A 22542-nucleotide genomic window follows, 5' to 3' on the forward strand; every position below is an offset into this window, starting at 1 on the left:
TGTTAGAGGGAATGCGGATAAATTGAGACACTAATGCACTGTTGGTGGAGTTATGAACTAATTCAACCACTCTGTAGAACTAGCCCAACTACCTACTCTTTGACCCACCAGTACTGCTACTACATCTGTATCCCAAAGAGATAAAAAACAAAAAGGAAAAGGACTTATATGTAAAAAAAAAAAACAATTTGTGATGGCAAAGAATTGGAAATTAAGAGGATACCCATCAGTTGGGGGTTGGCTGACGAAAGTGTATATTACTGTGATGGGATACAATTTTGCCATAAATGACAAGCAGGATGCTTTTAGAAAAACTTAGAAAGACTTATATGAACTGATGCAAAGTGAAGTGAGCAGAATCAGAACAATCTAAATAGTAAAAGCTATATTGCATGATAATCAGTTGTGAATCAGCAATATAACTATCCAAGGCATGATATCCAGGGCTACTATCCCTCACCAGAGGAAGAACTGACGAAGTCTGAATGCAGATTGAAGCATCTTAATAAAGCAAGTTTGAACCAGTTCAGGAAACTCCAGTGTTCCCTATTCTCTCTAGGATTTAAAAGAGGGTTTCATTATTGGGCAGGATATTGGATTAGGTTATTTTGTTTGTTTGTTTGTTTGTTTTTTTGCGAGGCAATGGGAGTTAAGTGACTTGCCCAGGGTCACACAGCCAGTAAGTGTCAAGTGTCTGAGGCCGGATTTGAACTCAGGAACTCCTGAATCCAGGGCCGGTGCTTTATCCACTGCACCACCTAGCCGCCCGGATTAGGTTATTTTTAAGGTCTTTTTCTAATTTTAAGAATTTGTAATTCTGTGATGATTTCATCATAACTATTTTGTATATTTGCTATAATGTTCATTTTAATTCAGGTTTTAAAAGTGGCTCAAATTTAACATAAATTTTGTTAAATGTTTTATTTAAATTAATGTATTTTCCTTTTAAAGTTGTCACCTACTTTAAATCGATTTTGTGGGCATTTCAGTAGTTATAATAATGACAGAACTAAATGTACAAGGACATTCTCTAAAAATGTGTGCAATATTTATTCTTAAACTCAAAGATAAATTAGTATTTATTCTTGTTTACTTTTCAGAGCTGTGGAACGACGAACTTCAGTCAAGGAAAAAAAGAAAGGATCCCTTCAGTCCAGACAAAAAGAAGCCTGTTGTTGTATCAGATATCCTTTTCCTAATTTCTTGACTTTGAAGTGTTATTTGCAATTTTTAATAACTTTTCTTAGTGCATATTGACATTGGGTATAATAAATTCTCTGACAATGGATTATTCATAATGTTTTTTAAAGGTTGAGAGATATCTGCTAAGCAGGGTGCTATAATTCAGTTATGTAACCTCAATTCTGAAAATCCACATGGATTTCTAACATGTTTGTTTCTTTCTACACTAATCCTGTTGAGCCTTTGTGATTCAGTTTTTCTTCTGGATTTGACCCATAATTTTATTGGTATAGGGAATTCCTGGTATACAGTTCACATCAACGTGGCCTACCTTTTCAACATCTCAATAGGCATCTCAAATTCAATGTGTCCAAAATAGAACTCGTAATTTTTCCCTCCAAAATTTCCCCTCTTCCAAACCTCCCTAGTACTCTTTTTTTGGGTGATTTATTTTTAATTTTAATTTTTCTCAATTACGTTTAAAGATATTTTTTGAGTTCCAAATTTTTCTCCCACCCTCCCTTCCTCCTAAGGCCAGTAAGCAATTTGATAAAGGTTATACATTACTATCCATTTAAACATGACATAGGGCATGGGTTTAATTGATCAAATTGATCATGAGACATCCCAAAGAATTACAAGACTCGGTGACTCAGTTTCCTAAGTTTTATTAGAATACTGTGATGACCACAGGGAGAAGCACCCAAAAGTGTCTTGAATAGGGAGATGAAAATGTTTATATTCATAGTGAGAAAAGTAGGTTATCTCCTCATTATCTTAATCTCCTCCTTAAGGAAGTACATGAGAAGTTCACATCCTATTTTGGACTTCCTGGGGTCCTAAGACATCCTCCAAGGCAGGTACCTTTCTCACTAGGGGTGTGTTTTGGGGGTTTAAACGTCATAAGGTGAACATAAGGACACATTTGGTTTTTTCTGTTCATGTTCATAAGGGCATGTTTAGACTTGTCAGAGCTAGAGGGTCTGTCTGTTTATGGTATCTTTTTACTTTAAGATCTGGTTTCTAGGTATCCTGTCATCTAGGAATATTAATGGCTATTAATGGTTAATGGTCCCTGGTTACTGTCTAAGTTTCTGTTGATAGTATTGATTGGTAAGGACTCAAACCCTCTTGGTTACCATGAGAACACAAACCTAAGTTTTTCTGTTAACCCTTTTAGCTACTGTTGATCAAGTCTTAAGTTATCAACCCTTTTTTAGCTACTGTTGATAAGTTATCTGTTAACCCTTTTAGCCTCCTCCATCAAACATATTTCCACATTAATCAGAACAAAAGGAAAAAAACCCATAATATAGACAAGAACAATAACAAAAAAGGAACAACAAAAGTGAAAATAGTATGTTTGAGTCTGCATTCAGACTCCATAGTTCTTTTTCTGAATGTGAAGAGCGTTTTCCACCATAAATCATTTGGCATTGTCTTGGATCATTGTATTGCTGAGAAGAGTTAAATCTATCACAGTTAATCATCCCAAAATGTTGTTGATACTATGTTCTGCTCATTTCGCTCAGCATCAATTTATGTAAGTCTTTCCAGGTTTTTCTAAAATCCATCTACTTATCATTTCTTACAGCACAGTAGTATTCCATTACATTCATATACCATTCACAAATTGATGGGCATCCCCTCAATTTCCAATTCTTTGCTACCACAAAAAGAACAGCCATAAATATTTTTGTACATGTGGTTCCTTTTCCCTTTTTTTATGATCTCTTTGGGATATAGGCCTAGTAGTGGTATTATTGATGGGTCATAGGGTATATACACAGTTTTTTTTTTTGTTGTTGTTGTTTGTTTTTTGTTTTGTTTTGTTTTGTTTTGGGTGAGGCAATTGGGGTTAGGTGACTTGCCCAGGGTCACACAGCTAGTTAAGTGTTAAGTGTCTGAGGCTGGATTTGAACTCAGGTCCTCCTGAATCCAGCGTGGGTGCTCTATCCACTGCACTACCTAGCTACCCCGGGTATGCACAGTTTTAAAGCCTTTTGGGCATGATTATAAATTGATTTCCAGAATGGTTGGATCAGTTCACAGCTCCACCAGCATTGCATTAGTGTTCCAATTTTCCTACAACTTCTCCTACATTTATCATTTTCCTTTTTTGTCATATTAACTAATTGAATAGGTGTGAGGTGGTGCCTCAAAATAGTTTTAATTTGCATTCCTCTAATCAGTAGTGATTGAGAAACATTTTTTCATATGGCTGTAGGTAGTTTTAATTTCATCATCTGAAAATCACCTGTTTATATCCTTTGACCTCAATTCTGATTTGCCTATGGTATCACCCTATATGTCTAGATCTTGTACCTATTTTGACTTTACTTTGGTGTATGGTGTAAGATGTCTATGCCTAGTTTCTGCCATACTATTTTCCAGTTTTCCCAGCAATTTTTGTCATGTAGTGAGTTCTTATCCTATAGGCTAGAGTCTTTGGGTTTATCAAATAGGAGATTGCTATATTCATTTACTAATGTTTTTTGTGTTCCTAACCTATTACACTGATCTTCACCTCTATTTTTTAGCCAGGACCAAGTAATTTTGATAATTGCTGCTTTATAATATAGTTTTACATCTGGTACAGCTAGGCTACCTTCCTTTGCTTTTTTTTTTTGTATATGATTTTATTTGGATAATTTATATTTTTCCATTTATATATGATTTCATTTTAGTAAAAAGTGTTTTGTAATTATGTTCATATAGTTCCTGGGTTTGCCTTGGCAAGTAGACTCCCAAGTATTTTATATTGTCTATAGTTATTTTAAATGGTGTTTTACTTTCTATCTCTTGCTGATGGACTTTGTTGGTTATATATAGAAATGCTGATGATTTATGTAGGTTTATTTTATATCCTACAACTTTGCTAAAGTTTTAATTGTTTCAAGTAGTTTTTAGTTGATTCTTTAGTATTCTCTAAGTATACCATCATATCATCTACAAAGAATGATAGTTTCGTTTCTGCCTTGCCTATTCAAATTCCTTCAGTATCTTTTTCTTCTCTTATTGCTTAGGCTAACATTTGTAGTACAAAATGGACATCCTTGTTTCACCCTTGATCTTATTAGGAATGCCTCTTAACTTATCCCCATTGCATATAATGCTTGCTGATGGTTCAAAATAGATACTATTTATCATTTTAAGGAAAGCTCCATTTATTCCTATGCTCTCTAGTGTTTTAAATAGGAATGGGTGCTATATTTTGTCAAAAGCTTTCTCTGCTTCTATTGAGATAATTAAATGATTTTGGTTAGTTCTGTTATTCATGTGGCTGATTATATCGATAGTTTTCCTGATATTGAACCAGGCCTGCATTCCTGGTATAAATCCTACCTGGTCACAGTGTGTTATCCTGGTGATAAATTGCTGTAATCTCTTTGCTAATAGACTATTTTTGCATCAATATTCATTAGGGAGATTGGTCTATAATTTTCTTTCTCTGTTTTTGTTCTTCTTCGTTTAGGTATCAGCACTATATTTGTCTTATAGAAGGAATTTGGTAGGATTCCTTCACCTATTTCTCCAAATAGTTTGTATTGTATTGGAATTAATTGTTCTTTAAATGTTGGGTAGAAATCGCTTGTAAACCCATCTGGCACTAGATTTTTTCTTAGGGAATTCATTGATGGCTTGTTTAATTTCTTTTTCTAAAATGAGCTTATTTAAGGATATCATTTCCTATTCTGTTAATTTGGGCAGTTTACTTTTGTAAATCCATTTTATTTAGATTGTCATATAGTTCGGCAAAAGAGCTTCTAATTATTGCTTTAATTTCCCTTTCATTGGTGGTGAGTTCACCCTTTTCATATAGTTTTTTTTTTTTTTTTGCAGGCAATAGGGGGTTAAGTGACTTGCCCAGGGTCACACAGCTAGTAAGTGTCAAGTGTCTGAGGCCGGATTTGAACTCAGGTACTCCTGAATCCAGGGCCGGTGCTTTAACCACTGCGCCATCTAGCTGCCCCCCTCACCCTTTTCATTTTTAATGCTGGTAGTTTGGTTTTCTTCTTTCCTTTTTTTAATCAAATTAACCAAAGGTTTATCTATTTTATTGTTTTTTCGTAGAACCAACTCTTAGTTTTATTTATTACTTCTATAGTTTTCTTACTTTCAATTTTATTAATCTCTCCCTTTCCAATTTGGTATTTAATTGGGGATTTTTAATTTGTTCTTTTTCTAGCTTTTTTAGTTGCACGCCCAATTCATTGATCTCCTCTTTCTCTATTTTATTCATGTAGGCATTTAGAGATAGAAAGTTTCCCTTAGAAGGGAATAGGATGGAAGGGAAACAGTTAACAATAGTAATCATGAAAAAGAGAAAAGGGGGGGAAATTGTACAAAAAATATTTTTAGCAACTCTTGGTAGAGGCTAAGAATTGAGAATCAAGGGAATGTCCATCAATTGAGGAATGATGGAAAAAGCTGTGCTATATGATTGTAGTGGAATGGTCTTGTGCTACAGAAAATAACAAACAGGATGATCCCCCTAAAACCTGGAAAGACTAATGAACATTGATGTATAGTGAAGTGAGCAGAGCTGGGAGGACATTGTGCATAGTGACAGCAGTATTGTTCAATGTGCAATTGTGAATGACTTAACTACTCTCAGCAGTGCAATGATCCAAGACAATCCCAAGGAACTAATGAGGAAGCTTACTATGCACCCCTATAGAAAGAACTGATAAAAAGAACACTTGTGGATTGTACATATATAACCTGGTTGTGATCTTGTGGAGGGGGGAGGAAAGGGAGGGAGGGAGGGAGGGAGAAAAATTTGGAACTCTAAATCTTATGAAAGTGAATGTTGAAAACTACCCTTAAATGTAACTGGAAAAAATAAAATAAATGTTTGTTGCTTTAAAAAAAAAGAAAGAAAGGAAGAAAGAAAGAAAGAAAGAAAGAAAGAAAGAAAGAAAGAAAGAAAGAAAGAAAGAAAGAAAGAAAATTTCCCCTAAGAAATGTTTTGGCTTCATCACATACGTTTTGATATGTTTTCTCATTATTGTCATTCTTTTGGATGAAGTTATTGATTGCTTTTATGATTTGTTGTCATTCTTTAGGATGACATTATTATTTAATTTCCAGTTCATTTTTTTTTAATATGTATTTTTATTTTATTTATTTATTTTTTTGGTGAGGCAATTGGGGTTAAGTGACTTGCTCAGGGTCACACAGCTAGTAAGTGTTAAGTGTCTGAGGCCGGATTTGAACTCAGGTCCTCCTGAATCCAGGGCTGGTGCTCTAACCACTGCGCAACCTAGCTGCCCCTCAGTTCATTTTTTGTCTGTCTTTCCATGGCCCTTTATTACACATAATTTTTAGTGCATCATAATCTGAAAAGGATGCATTTACTATTTCTGCCTTTCTGCATTTGACTGTGAGGTTTTTATGTCTTAATACATGGTCAGTTTTTGTGTGCCATGTACCACTCAGAAAAAGGCATATTCTTTTCTATCTCCATTCAGTTTTCTCCAGAGGTATATCATTTTTAATTTTTCTAAAATTATATTCATCTCCTTAACTTCTTTCTTATTAATTTTGTGGTTAGATTTATCTAATTCTGAGAGGAGGAGGTTGAGGACCTCCACTAATGTAATTTTGCTATCTATTTCTTCCTGTAACTCACTTAACTTCTCTAAGAAATTGGATGCTATGCTACTTGGTCCATACATGTTTAGTAATAATATTACTTCTTTGTCTATAGTTCCTTTAAACAAGTTGTAGTTTCCTTCCTTATCTCTTTTAGTTAGGTCAATTTTTGCTTTTGCCTTGAAGCATAATATATTCTGCTCATGCCTTTTACCTTTTCTCTGTGTGTATTTCTCTGCTTCAAATGTGTTTCTTGTAAACAACATATTGTAGGATTATGGTTTTTAATCTACTCTGCTATCTACTTTAGTTTTATAGGAGAGTTCCTCCCATTCACACTCACTTATGATTACTAGATATGTATTTCCCTGCCTCCTATTTTTTCCCTTGTTTGTATTTTTCTCTTACCTTTTCCCCTGTCCCTTCTCACTAGTGTTTTGTTTCTGGTCACCTTAGTCTACCCTCCCTTCTATCAGCCCCACCTCCTTTTTTTCCTTATCCCCTTTCCCCTCCTAGTTTTACCCTCTCTTCTATCAGCACCCCACCCTTTTCTTTCCCCGATCCCCTTTTACTTCACTATGGGGTAAGATAGAGTTCTATACCCAATTGAGTGTGTATGTCATTTCCTCTTTGAGTAAAATCAGATGAGACTAAGGTCAAAAGAGTCCTCCCCCCTCTCTTCTTTCCCTCTGTTGTAATAGGTCTTTTGTGCCTCTTCATGTGATATGATTTACCCCATTCTGCTTTCCCTTTCCTCTTTCTCCCAGAAAGAGGAACCAACTTATACCCACACCTTGTCTGTATGTACTCCTCCTGTCTGCCTTAATAAAGATACAGTTCTCAAGAGTTACAAATATCTTCTTCCCATGTAGGTATGCACACTTTTTTTTTTTTTTTGGTGAGGCAATTGGGGTTGACTTGCCCAGGGTCACACAGCTAGTAAGTGTTAAGTGCCTGAGGTCGGATTTGAACTCAGGTACCCCTGAATCCAGGGCTGGTGCTCTATCCACTGCGCCATCTAGCTGCCCCCGGTATGCAAACATTTTAACCTTATTGAATAACATAGTTTTTTCCCCCTTTTTACCTTTTCATGTGTCTCTTGAGTCCTGTATTTGTAGATTAAATTTTCTGTTCGGTTCTGGGCTTTTCATTAGGAAAGTTTAAAAGTCTCCTATTTCATTGAATGTCTATCTTTTCCCCCGAAAGATTATGATTAATTTTGCTGTGTAGTACATTCTTGATTGTTCCTTTGCCTTCCAGAATATCATACTCCAAACCCTCTGATCCTTTAATGTGAAGCTGCCAGGTCCTGTGTAGTTCTTTTTTTTTTTTTTTTGAAGCAGTTGGGGTTAAGTGACTTGCCCAGGGTCACACAGCTAGTAAGTGTTAAGTGTCTGAGGGTGCATTTGAACTCAGGTCCTCCTGACTCCAGGGCCGGTGCTCTATCCACTGCTCCACCTAGCTGCCCCCTGTGTAATTCTTACTATTGTTCCTTGATATTTAAATTGTTTCTTCCTAGTTGCTTGTAATATTTTCTCCTTTACTTGATAGTTCTGGAATTTAGCTATGATATTCCTTGGGGTTTTCTTTTGGGGGTCTCTTTCAGGAGGTGATTGGTAGATTCTTTTCATGACTACTTCTTCTTCTGGTTGTAAGACATTGGGGCACTTCTCCTTAATAATATCATGAAATATACTGTCTAGGCTCTTTTTTGGTCATGGTTCTCAGACAGTCTGATTATTCTTATATTGTCCATTTTGGATCTATTTTCTAAGTCTGTTGTTTTTCTGAAGAGGCATTTTGTGTTTTCTTTTACTTTTATATTATTTTGATTCTACTTCACTTCTTCCTGTTGTCTCACTGAGTCATTAGCTTCCATCTGCTCAATTCTGGTTCCTAGGGAATTATTCTCCTTTTACAATTTTCCAGTTTTCTTTTTTAAGGCGTTATTTTCTTTTTCAAAGCTATTGACTTTCTCTTGCACAACTCTTATTTTGTTTCCCAATTTTTCCTCTACTTGTTGGTTTATAAAATCCTTTCTGAGCTCTTCAAGGAGGACTTTTTAGTTTCATGACCAATTCTTCTTCCCCTTTAAGGCTTCATATGTAGGAGTTTTATCATTGTTGTATTCCTCTGAATTTATGTTTTGATCCTCCCTGTCACCATAGTAACCGTCAATGGTGAGGGGTTCTTCTTTGTTTCTTATTCATATTTTTGTTTTTATTTTAGCCTTTTTTTGTGCTAAAAGATTGAGTTCTGCTCCTGGGGTACAGCATGCACTATCTGGAGCTTTTTTTGCTGGGGGCCAGGGGCTGAATCACCAGTTTTTTGCTCTGAGGCGGCAGCAGCTTGCAGCTTCTTTCAGCTTCTTGGTGTACTGGAGTGGCCCAGCTTAGTTGGACTTGTTGGGTAGCTTGCAGATTGACTTCTGTGTTGGGGCTGGAGGCCTGACAACTAGCCTGCTGTACCAGTAGCTTGCTGTCAAGGACCGTGGGTCCTCAGCTGCTGATCTGTGCTATGACTAAGAGCCTTTTGCTGGCTTGCCCAGGCACCCTCTGCATTGAGCTGTGCTCCCCTTATGCCCAGATGAAACAGACCTTTCCTGAAGATCTTCTTGGTTATCTTAAGTGGGAATATTGTTTCACTCCAGTTTTTTTTTTTTGCAGGTTTTACAGCTCCATAATCTGTTGAGAGGCTTAATTTAACATTATGAGGGAAATTTGGGAGAGCTCAGGCAGCTTCCTGGTTTCACGCTGCCATCTTGACTCCACCTCTGGAACTTGGAATTAAGAGACCATTTCCCTATTACTCTCTCTCTCTCTCTCTTTTTTTTTTGGTGAGGCAATTGGGGTTTAGTGACTTGTCCAGTGTCACACAGCTATTAAGTGTCAAGTGTTTGAGGCTGGATTTGAACTCAAGTCTTCCTGGATTCAGGGCTGGGACTTTATCCACTGTGCCATCTAGCTGCCCCTCCCTATTACTCTTGAGGGGATCATCATCCTCCCATTCAGTCAGGCTCACAATCTCAGTGTTCTTGTCTACTTCCTCTCACTAATAACACATATCTATTTTATTGTGACATCTTGTGTCTGCCATCACAAGTTTCCTATCTACCCTTCTGTCTACTCACACAGCCATTATTCTCAGTGAAGCATTACCCCCTCTCTTGGACCATTGTTCTTTGCATGTCAATCCTACAATAAGAATTACACAGGACCTTGCAGCTTCAACATTTAAAGGATCAGAGGGGTTGGAATATGATATTCTGGAAGGCAAAGGAACAAGCAAGAATGTACTATGTAGCAAAATTACAGAGCTGCCAACATGATTTTCCTAAAGCATATGTCTGCCCATGCCATCTTCTACTCAGTAAACTATTACCTTTGGAGCAAATGTAAAGTCAACCTGGCCTTTTCTTCTCTGAGATTGTTGTTGTTTTTTGTTGTTTCAGTAATGTCTGACTGTATGACCCTTTTGGGGGTTTTCTTGGCTAGAGTGATTTGCTATTTCCTCCTTTAGCTCATTTTACAGATGAGGAAACTGAGTCAAACAATTAAGTGACTTGTCTAGGATCATACAGCTAGTGTCTGAGGCTGGATTTTAACTCAGGAAAATGAGTCTTCTTGACTCCAGGCCTGACACTCTATCCACTGAGCCACTAAGCTGTCCTCTGAGATCAACTCTCACCTACTTTGTGTATATCTTATATGTAACCTAGTTATCCTAGGTATCTACATGTTTTCCCATTTAGACTGTGGGGTCCTCAAAAGCAGGAACAGTTTTTACCTTTCTTTGTAGATCCAGTGCTCAGTTCAGTGCTGAGCATAGTAAGCAATACTTTTTGAGCAGTTGAGCAACTACCTCTACTACTGTTGGTTGGCACCTTTTCTACAAGATACAAGATACAAGACCTGTATGGGGCATCGAGAGGTTAAAGATACTTACTAGGGTCAGTTTATGTGTGAGAGAGCTTTCAGATGCTGAGGACAGCATTTATTTACTAAATCATGTTACCTCTTGATGTGGTATCATTTCCTAAAATGGAATGAATGGTTTTCTTCTCATAGTCTACCCAAGACATGATATTGTTGAACAGCAGTGGCTTTAAGAAGTACTTTGATGAAATAGGAGGAAAAAACACAGGAAATAAAGACTTGCCTATTAACTACTAAGAAAAGAAAATTCCTAAAACTGATCAAAGCAAAACTAGAGACTAACACCCTGGAAGATCAAGGTTTGAATCCCCACTCTGCAAGTCCTAGCTATGTGGCCTTGGAGAAGTTACGCCAACAGTCAGTTCCCATTTGTTAAGGCTGATATAGGAGATGATTCCTTTTTGAGTACAGGTTGGATTTGATGACTTTCAAAGTCTTTCCCAACTCTTGAGATTTTAAAATAGGAGAAATAATACTTGCACCACTTACCTTACAGGATTATTGTGAAGATCAAATCAAATAGGATAATTTGTATGAAGTGCTTCGTAATCTATAAAGCACTTTATGAATGTCAAATATTTGCATTTATCTAATCAGTAGTGATTTAGAACATTTTTTCATATGTCTATGGATAGTTTTAATTTCTTCATCTGAAAATTGCCTGTTCCTATCCTTTGACCATTTATCAATTGGGGAGTGACTTGTATTCTTAAAAATTTGACTCAGTTCTCTATATACTTGAGAAAGGAAGACTTTATCAGAAACACTGGCTGTAAAAATTGTTTCTCAGCTTTCTGTTTTCCTTCTAATCTTTATTGCATTGGTTTTGTTTGTGTAAAAACTCCTTAATTTAATGTAATCAAAATCATATTTTCATGTTCTCTATATCTTCCCTTCTCCACAGATCTGATGTGTAAACTATTTCTTGCTCTCCTAATTTACTTACATCACCATTTATGTTTAAATCATGTACCTACTTTGACCTTATCTTGCTATATACAGTGTGAGAAACTATGCCTAGTTTAGCCATACTTTTTTTCCAGTGTTCCCAGCAGTGCACATGATACTTCTAAGTAATACTTTATCCCTGAAAGGCAGTTATTTGTGTGTTCTTAATGATGTATGTAATGAACAGATGCATATGAATCCTTAGAAATTCCATTTTAACTGATTATTAACATTCTTTAGATTTTGTTGTTGTTCAGTCATTTTCAGTCATGTCTGACTGTAACTCTGTTTAGGGAAAGAAAAAATTTTTATTTTAAGATAGATAAAATTTTTTTTTTGTCCTATCAGTATTAATTTTCTTTCAAAAATTGATAGAATTCTCTTGTGAATCCATTAGAAATTTTTTTTTTTTGCTATTTCTCTTGACAGCTAGTTCTCTTTTTTAAAAATGAAATTACATTATTTAAGATCTCTATTTGGTGGTGTTTTATTTTGGATATTTTATATTTGCATAGGTGATCCTGTATTTGTTCTCTGTTCTTAGTTTTGATGGCATATAACTGTTCATAATAAGTTCTGGTCATTGTTTTGATTTCTTCTGATTTTGCTGTTATTTCACATTTATTGTCATTCACTTTTTATTTTGTTAATTTTTTCTGTTCTCTTTTCAGTCAGGTTGACTAAAGGCTTATAAATTTTGTCTTTTCAGAGAACTAGTTTTTAATTTTATCAGTTTTATTAATTTCAGCTATTTCTCCTCTAACTTTCAAAATTTTCTCCTTTGTGCTTATTTTGGGTTTGTTTTTTTGTTGACTTTCTATTTTTAAAAAATGTATAGTCAGTTTAGTTAATTCTCCCTTTTTCTATTTTTAAATGTATGTTTATAGAAATACATTTTTTTCTTTGAGGCTTGCTTTAGTTGCATTCCAGAAATTTTGGTACATTTTCATATCATTATTTCTTTTTACTTAATTATTGTTTCTATGATTTGTTCTTTGACCTACTCATTATCTCTCTCTCTCTCTCTTTCTCTCACCATGTATATGGAGTTCATGTTTTTGAATTTTTCATATTCTTCCTGGGTCCTCAGGTTGCCTCTATGCCTCCTTTTCTCTTCAAGATCAACAGCTTTTGCTTTCATAGATATTATGTGTTCTTTTAACTTTATTAGTTTCTTTCAGAGTATCTGTCATACCTATATGTTTTTATTAAAAATTCGCCATTCTGTCTTTGGCTATTTTGGAGATACTTGCCATTGTGGATTCAACTTTCTGGTCTGATAATTTTTTCTGCTGTAAGAGCCATAAATTCTGAGATTTGTACCATTATAATTTCTTCTCTTAAGATTATTAGTTCTCTTTTGAACTTTTATAGAATATCCTGCTACTATTCCATGCTCTTTTGGGAATTCAAAGAGTTTTTTGTTTCATCTGATGTTGGTTCAGTTTCCTTTGTCTTATATCGATGTACTGAGGTTTGCAGTTTTTTTTTTTTGCATGTTTTAGTACTTCTCTTCTAATTTTAGAATATATAGTTGGTTTATTTATCTGTGTTCTAGGTTTTTAATTGATTTTTTTCCCCTCTTGTAATCTGGTGGATTTAGCCTTTTCCCTTTATATTTTCTTGTTGCTTATGTTCTGACTTCTCTCTGTTTGATGGTGCACTTACCCCTTGTGTTGGACCCTAACACTCTTTAAAGCTCATTAGCAAACTTGTTTTTTATTTAACCTCAGTCTCTGTCCCAAGTAGTTTCTGGGGGGTAAGACTGGCCTCAACTGGATTTATAGTACCCTTTGCTTTAGGTTCAGTGCAGCAAAACATGCTGTCCCCTATCCTAGTTTCTTCTACTTTTTAAGTTCCCTTGATAGGCTTAATCAACATCTGCCATTTTCCGGGGTTTGGAGTAGGAAGGGTATTCTGGTCAGAGTCTTTGCAGCCATGGGAATGCTCTAATTTGCTATCTAGTTTACTTGACCCTATGCACTGGGTTAGGCAGGCCCCTTTCCTATTACTCTTAAATTTCTGTCTGATTTTTTGGTTCAGATCTAGAAGGGGCATAAAATCAGTAACTGTAGTTCATTGGATTTCTTGATCCTTTTTTGGGTCTCAATTGATTGTTTAAATTTTCACTGGAGTAAGTATGAGGAAGCTATCTGCCTGCCTTTATTAAAGCAGCTACCTTACCTGGAAGTCCCACAGTACCATTTTTGAAGAATATTTAAAAGTTAGAAATCTATATGCTGAAACATCATACCCATAAATCACAATTTAAATTTCTGGGGAAAAAAGTGAATATGATTAATATGTTTTTATTCTCACTTAATAGCAAAATTATCCTTAACTTTTCAACGCCCCTATATAGTTTATATGTTACAAGACCTAGATATTCTTGAAGATTGGACAACAATTAGAAAGGTAAGATTTTCATTAATATAACCTATTATGAATATTATAATATTTCTTTGCTTTTGTAATATTACTTTCAGTCATATAAGAGTAACTAAAAATTGTGAACTAGAAGGACATTGTAGGACATGAACATATCATTAATCCCATTATGGTTCTTATCATACCATAGGAGGCTACTAAATCATTTACTTGCACAGCTTTTAAATGAATTTTTCATACTAATAGGGATAGAAGCATGGCAGAGTGTTCAAGCCTAAAATAAATAAAGCTAAATACACAATCTGAAATTGTAGGCGTTTTTATATTTAAAATGATGGGCTCCTTCCACTTTTACTTTTATGTTTTGTTTTTGTGGGGCAATGGGGGTTAAGTGACTTGCCCAGGGTCACACAGCTAGTAAGTGTCAAGTGTCTGAGGCCGGATTTGAACTCAGGTACTCCTGAATCCAGGGCCGGTGCTTTATCCACTGTGCCACCTAGCCGCCCCTTCCACTTTTGCTTTTAAAGCAAAACATGTCTATTATACTTAGAACATTCTGAGAATGAGATATTACTCATTAAACATTGTGAGTGTTACAGATTACTCATTGGGCAGCTAGGTGGCGCAGTGGGTAAAGCACCGGCCCTGGATTCAGGAGTACCTGAATTCAAATCCTGCCTCAGACACTTGACACTTAATAGCTGTGTGACCCTGGGCAAGTCACTTAACCCCCATAGTCCCACAAAAACAAACAAAACAAAACAGAAATTACTCATTAATTTTGGGTTTTCTTTTTCCTCGCAAAGAGAAGTATGTAATGCCAAATCATATATCTTTTTATAAAAGAATATCTTATTAGAAACTGAACAACCATTTGAGCAGCTTGATGGAATCTTTCATTCTGTTTTGTTATTTAACTTTTAATTGTTGCTGAGTATTTAGTATCATAAATAAATGCATTTAATAGGTGAAAGGAAAAACATCCCACATCAGTAAAACTCTGAAGCAAGCTTACATTCAGTTTTTTAGAAATGACTTTAAAATTGTTTTCAGATAACTAAATTTCTCTTTCCTCTCTTTAAGGCAATGGCTACACTTGGTCCACATAGAGTAAAACCAGAACGTAAGTCACTCCATTTCTCTTCTGTTACTACAAAGATCTCCTCCATCAGAATTGATAGAATCATTAGTACACTAAGAATTTCTCTACAACTGGGCCTTGTTCATTCGGTAGAACAATACCAGTGAGATATATTTCTTTCCCCAGTATGTTCTGTATGCATGTAAAATGTCAAGATTCTAGATATAATGTAAAGGAGAAACAGTCTTGGTTTTACTTCTTTATATCTTCATCATTATCCATTGTAGCAGTCATTCAAAAAAAAACCTCTAAGAGAATTAAGCAGCTTCATGAACTCTAAGATATTGTAAGCACAGAACTCTACAAATTCTTCATATGATATACAAATTTGAGGGGAATAGAAATTGTGTTACAGATAGGTAACACGTAGAATTGAATGACTTAGGAGTATTTTTGCATATATGGCCAGAAATTCATCTTAAAATAAACTTTTTCAATAATTGAATGGATGGATCTGTGAGCTCATCCATGTGAGTATTTCTTCTATTGACATAGGTTTTTATTCACCCACTCCCTCTTGCCAGATGTAATACTTATCTATGTTCTCTCTTGGATTATCCACAGAGGATTTCATCTCCATCCTTTTACATTTTGTGTACCAGTGTACATAGGGGCTGTCCATCCATTATCTTTCTTGCTATAAAGTTGGTTCTTCTACTTTTTCAACCATACATTTATGAAGAGATACTCCTTTTGCCTTTTATTATGATCATAAATTGATAGATTTAGAGCTTACAGGGATGTTAGAAATCATATCTACCCTTCTCATTTTACAGTTAAGGAAACTGAGGCTTAGATAATTTAAGTGACTTTCTCAGAAGTGCAGAAGTAGTCATTGCCAGGATTTGAACTTTGGTCTGTCGACTCAAAGTTTAGTGTTATTTCAGCTGTACCATACTACTGGAGTATAGGTCATCCCTGGAAATATGTTTCAGCCTACTCACATCCATCATACATTTTTCCATTGCTTGTTACATTATTGTAATGTTGATTCTTTGGAGATTATATTGTTCCCAATTTGAACCCAGATAACATCACAGGGAGATATGTTTATGTTAAAAAGATGAGTTTGGGCTAAAGAACAGCATGGGATCATTGAAACTACAGTTCCCCATATGCAATATGATTTTTTTGTCTTCTTCATCTTCAATTTCCTGTTCAGTCTCCTCTGAGAAAATAATAAAAATAAAATTTAAAGAAGGCCTAATGGAAAAGGAAAGGATAATTATCTTAAATAATACAGTCTCCCCTCCACCAAAATCTTATTATAATGCCTTGCTGTGGTTTAGAGGTGACTCTGTATTCTCCATTGCTGTGCCAGCACAGCATAAACTCTGGTATTCTTTTTTTTTTTTTTTTTGGCATGGCAATGAGGGTTAAGTGACTTGCCCAGGGTCACACAGCTAGTAAGTGTCAACTGTTTGAGGTCAGATTTGAAGTCAGGTCCTCCTGAATCCAAGGCCAGTGCTCTATTCACTGTGCCACCAAGCTGCCCTCTGGTAGATTCTTTAGAGCTAGAAAGGACCAACAACAGACTTAGGTCTGATATCCAAGAACCAGCTTAATTAAGTTTAGAGATGCTTAACATCAGAAAGTTAACCCTGAGGTTGGGAATTTTTTCACCACCACTCATGAAGACTGTCAATATCAAAGTGAAAAAGAGGTTTTAATCTATATCCATGGACTTATCATCCATACTAATAAGGCCATTGGTGTTTGTAATAAAAGTAGTGCTGTATATATACCATTACTTCGTTTAGACTTTTTTTAGAACAGTTTACCCAATAGCTACAGTTTGATATGATATTAGAATTAGGTCAACCTGACAAATATTTATTTGTTCATATACCCAGAATGTGTAATTATGCCTCAGTGTTGAGTTTTTTGTGATTGTCTGTGCCACAGCATGTCCATAATAATTCAACAGGATTATCAAAGAGTCTCTTTAAGGTTTATTGCCAGACCATGTTCTGGATTTTGGAAATGGAAACCCCCATAATAACATCCTGTTTTTCTGAACCAGAGCCTTTTGTTCTAAATACCACTCCTTGAAGTTCCAGAGGCATTCATTATATATGGTAAAATGGTAGCATAGTAGGAATTATATAACATGTCTGTTTTTACAGTTTGAGGAAAAAGGAATGTGATTTCCAGTGATGACAACCACAGTTTTTGAATCTTGCTTTTTAATTTGCATTTATAATTAGGGAAAATCTCTTTTGTTTTCTTTCTTTTATTTTTGGCACATGCTTGGTTTTATCTTTTTAAAAAATCGTTCAGGGTAGCTAGGTGGCACAGTGGATAGAGCACCGGCCCTGGAGTCAGGAGGACCTGAGTTCAAATCCGGCCTCAGACACTTAACACTTAACTAGCTGTGTGACCCTAGGCAAAGTCACTTAACCCCAATTGCCTCACCTCCCCCCCCCCTAAAAAGAATTGTTAATTGTTAAAACTAAATTAATTGGTTCTATACAATATTAAAAAAAATTTCCTAGGTATCCATGCAGTAAAGAATTGTAGAAATAGCTATAGAAAATATAAATGAATATTCTAACATGTGTTTATACAGGGATAAACAAATTAATGCACATAGTGTTTGAAAATGAAAACTTAATGTTCTGACACTTTTATTATTCTGACAATATTTTATTAATATAACAGTTTTTCAACTGATCCCTTTAGCACCTGTGAAATTGGAAAAACACCTGCACAGTGCTAAGTCTGAAGAGGGAAGATTGTATTATGATGGTGAATGGTATATACGTGGACAGACAATATGTATTGATAAGAAAGATGAATGCCCTACAAGGTAAAAAACGTTTTTTCTTATTTTTCATTTCACCTTAAATTCAATCAGTAATCCTGTAGACATTAAAATATTATAATTTATGTCATTTCTCATAACATATTTGAATACCCGCAAATGTATGTATATTACTGAATTATCAGTTTTTTCATAAAGCTTAAATTTAGCTCCTTCTCTGTCCTACTGTAAAAAAAAAATTGATCAGCAGTTAAAAATAAGTTAACATTGCAGGCAGCTAGGTGGTGCAGTGGATAAAAGCACTGGCCTTGGATTCAGGAGGACCTGAGTTCAAATCCAGCCTCAGACACTTGACACTTAACTAGCTGTGTGACCCTGGGCAAGTCACTTAACTCTCACTGCCCTGCCTCCGCCCCCCCAAAATAAGTTAACATTAATACCTATATTAAATATTCTGTAGACACTAATTAAATATCAATGTACATGAGTAAGTGCTGTCATTGCATGGACTGGTAAGTGATCCTGTTGACTAATTTTTGGAAAATTTTGTTTTTCTGCTTTAGTATAATATTAGCTAAACTTGACCCATCAAAGATTTCTGCTGACTTGCCACCATTACCCTATCGGCAATTCTGGACTTCTGTTTTAGGAAATTTTGGGACATTTATAGTCAATAACTAATAAAGTAATAAAATCTTGTTTCTTAGTTCTGTGTGCTTCATAGCATCACCATGAAAAGAACATACATTTAAAAAAAGAGGCACAATCAGTTTCTTTTTCTATTCCTTTGAAGATGCTGCAAAGTCAGCAAGGAGTAATAAAGTCAGCAACATGTAGTATATAGAGTTTTGGACATGGAGTCAGGAAACCTGAGTTCAAATTCCTATTCGATACCTTCTAATTATGTAGAAATGGGCAGATCTCTTTACATCTGTGAGCTCCATTAACTTTCTTAAGGCCTAAAGTTCTAGATGAATTATGATATACTTGTTGGTAGGAGAAATCATAGATCGTTGACACATAAAAATGTCAGTAGTTACTATCAGAATACTTGAGGAAGTCTATGATAAGACATATCACATCATATGAATACCATAGTAAAGTTAACTTTGACTTTTCTGCCTATAAAATGTGATCTAGGTCTGAATTGACATGGGAAATTTAGGCTAATGTGAGGAACATCATCCATATACAGTGACCTTATAAGCAGAATGGATAATACCTTTTTGGTAACACCCAATTTCTTTCTATCTTTTATTGCAACCCATTTATACCTTATGTAAAGTAAATTTAATAATTAAAAGAAGGCCATACTCTATCTCTGCATCTGTTGATCTATCTGGTATTTTGGACAGTCCTTGTATTTGAATATGAATCAATCTGATTTGGTAGTTAAGTTGGTCAGTTAACTCTGTTCTATTTCTGTTAATTTCATTTTTGAGGAGAGTGAAAACCTTAGTAAAGTAATTTCTTTTGCAAATACTCTAATAGTGCGGTCAGTTCCAAGGTTAACTCTTTCCTTTTCTTTTTCTTTTAGTGCCATAATTACAACAATTAACCATGATGAAGTTTGGTTTAAGAGGTCTGATGGAAGCAAATCTAAGCTTTATATTTCCCAGCTACAGAAAGGAAAATATTCAATAAAACATTCATAATCACTATCAGTTGTTAACTAAACCTACCCGTATTAGTGTTATCAAGTGTGGTGTGCCATGGGAGTAAAATGTATTTAATAATTTTTACATTCTCGTAACATTATGAGAGTATTCATATTTTTAGGTAGTATTATATGTACACTTCATATTCATATATATTTTTTTCTTTTTTAATGATGAGAAAAACATAAATCATGATGACCAAGATATTTTACCTTTCAGTTGGGTCCAACACCTAGTATATGAAAAATGGCCTTCCAAAATATGGCAGATGTTTTATGACTAAACCTTTTTGTTTGGTTAAAAATTATGCAAATTTGACTTTTCTTCAGTGTACTGTGTGGGGTTGTAAAACTGCTACAGTTTTTTCTTGCAATTTATTTAGTTTTTCATGTCCATGTAACTCATTGAGTATTTGTAAATAAGCCTGATAAAACATGTAGATGGTTTGTAATAGGATTGTATATTGTTAAATCAGAATTGAAACTATAAACACATAAGTGTGTACACACACTTTTTGGGGGAGAGGGGAGCCCAAATAGCTAATTTTGCATCAATGGCCTTACTTTAGTATTTATTTTCCTTAAATTAAGCTATTGGGTTAAAATTCCTAAAAGGAACACTTGCCTAAACTACCAGCACTCCTCCCCCTTAGTAGTGTAGCAGAGAAATTTTTCCCCAGATTATACTTGATGTTAATTAGAAAAAATTAGTGTCAAGGAATAAAAACATTGCTTCTACCTGTACTATTTATGGCCTGTGGAGGTCCTGAATTCCTGGTATTTATGCTGCAGTATATAAGTGATAATCAATAACTGACAGTATTGTGGCATATGCTGTACTTGTCTGTTCTATTGCCTTTTTTGAAAGAGATTCTCAGTAAACTTTTTCAGAGGTAAAAATATGCCTTTATGCTAATTCTGTGCTTAGTACAAAACAAAGACAGTGAAATTTGTTCAAGTCCATTTTCTCAAAAGAATAGTTTTTCCTTTAGAATTTATATGCTTTAAGTCCATTTTATGTGATTTAGAAAGTGTTGGTTTCCTTCCCTTCAGTCATTTGCAGAATTTAACTTTCAAAGCCCCAGGAACAATGAACAGAGTCAGAACCCTAAATAAGACAGCACAATTTCTGTGGCTGTAGTATAGATGATGTGACCAAAATTAGTATTCTTGTTTCTGTGCACTTTACTTTTTATTATAATGAGACTTGAGGGTATGGGGAAAAACATAGTTATTGAAACTTATGGCAAAAATAGAATCTGCATATTCAATTTATCATATTCTTTACCTCTCAGAATGTTTTTTGTGCAGATTACTACTTGACAGTTGCCAAATTTTAAAATATTTGACCTTTGAAGTTCATTATTAACAAAATTATCACTCTGTATTGTGTCTCATAAATGTTAGCCAAATGTATATAATGTTATAAACCAATGGTCAGTCTTTGACAGTACTTAAGTACACTGTTGTTTGATAAACATTTTTGTAATAAGATATTTGTATTTTTTAATTTAGTATATAATAAAAATGATCTGTGCTAGAGTACAATTTTTCTTTTTTTTCTTTTTTGTAATCATAAAAGTATTATTTTCCAGTTACATGTAAAGATAGTTTTCAACATTTGTTTTCATAAGATTTTCAGTTCCAAATTTTTCTCTCTTCCTCCCTTCCCTCTCCTCTCCCCATGACAGAAAGCAATCTGCTATGAATTATATGTGTACAATCACATTAAACATATTTCTGTGTTAGTCATGTTGTGAAAGAAGAATCAGAATACAAGGGAAAAACGTCAAAAAAGAAAAAAAGCAAAAGTAGAAACAGTATGGTTCAATCTGCATTCAGAATCCACAGTTCTTTTTTCCGGATGTGGAGAACATTTTCCATTATGAGTTCTTTGGAATTGTCTTGGATCACTGCACTGCTGAGAAGAGCCAAGTCTATCATAGTTGATCATCACACAATGTTGCTGTTACCGTGTACAATGTTCTCCTGGTTCTGCTCACTTCACTCAGTATCACTCCACTTAAGTCTTTCCAAGTTTTTCTGAAATCTGCTTGCTCATCATTTCTTATAGCACAATAGTATTCCATTACATTCATATACCACAACTTGTTTAGCCATTCCCCAGTTGATGGGCATGATAATAATAATAGCTTACATTTGTATAGTTCTTAACAGTTTATCAAGTACTTAAATACATCATATCATTCATTTATCCCTCACAATGACCTCTTAAAATAAATTAGAACTGTCATTCTTGTTAACAAATGGGGCTCTGAGATTTGCAATTGTGGGGACCAATTTTTAATTGGGGAGTGTTAGCTAAGCGGCTCACCGCAATATTGGGGCAAGGAAGGAGACCGGCAGCCTCCCTCAAAATAGAGCAGGATTTGTTTCAACAAGAAGGAACTTAAAAAAAACCCACAAACACAAACAGGATCAGTAGGATCAAGGGAAAGGAAATAAAATGGGGAAAGGGAAATTATACAACCTGAAAAAACATCACCGCCCAGGAATCACCTAAGAATACACAGCAGCACTCCTGTCACCTTCCAGCTTCCAGCCAGAATTGGGGGGGGGGAACGGGACATGACACACCTCCCTTCCTCCCCGCACACCCCACACAGCCCCCAGCCAATTGGCTGGCTGCTCCAACAGTCACATGACTGTCCCCACTAGGCTTTCAATCATAATTTTGCCAGGCCCATGTAGGCATCTGTGAGTGGTGATGACGTGAGGTGTCAGTGCCATGGCAACGGCTACAACCAGTGGGTGGAGCACTGTGTGGTTTGCAGAGCCCCAGGCCAGTGCATGCTGAGGTTTTTCTTTCCATGTTTGTAGCCAAAAGATGGGGTCATAAAAACCTCAAATAACAATTAATTCTTTACACAATCATTTGCCCAAGTTTTCGTAGCTATTTAAGTGCCAG

At 35.3% G+C, this 22542-nt stretch overlaps 1 protein-coding gene across 2 annotated transcripts in view; it reads left to right on the plus strand.

The window, feature by feature from the left end:
- Window positions 1-21150, plus strand: part of BRMS1L (BRMS1 like transcriptional repressor) — a 91848-nt gene extending 70698 nt beyond the window's left edge. Inside the window, exons 6-10 of one of the 2 annotated variants that reach the window (XM_043989085.1) lie at window positions 1101-1184; window positions 14014-14078; window positions 15135-15174; window positions 17854-18001; window positions 19494-21150. In XM_043989085.1, the coding sequence (XP_043845020.1) occupies window positions 1101-1184; window positions 14014-14078; window positions 15135-15174; window positions 17854-18001; window positions 19494-19611 (455 nt within the window). In that variant the 3' untranslated portion in view covers window positions 19612-21150. The remainder of the gene's footprint in view (window positions 1-1100; window positions 1185-14013; window positions 14079-15134; window positions 15175-17853; window positions 18002-19493) is intronic. The other variant, XM_043989087.1, reaches the window with a different exon arrangement.
- The last annotated feature ends 1392 nt before the right edge of the window (window positions 21151-22542 follow it).

Source organism: Dromiciops gliroides, chromosome 2 (genome assembly GCF_019393635.1).
Source record: "Dromiciops gliroides isolate mDroGli1 chromosome 2, mDroGli1.pri, whole genome shotgun sequence".
NCBI lineage: Eukaryota > Metazoa > Chordata > Mammalia > Microbiotheria > Microbiotheriidae > Dromiciops > Dromiciops gliroides.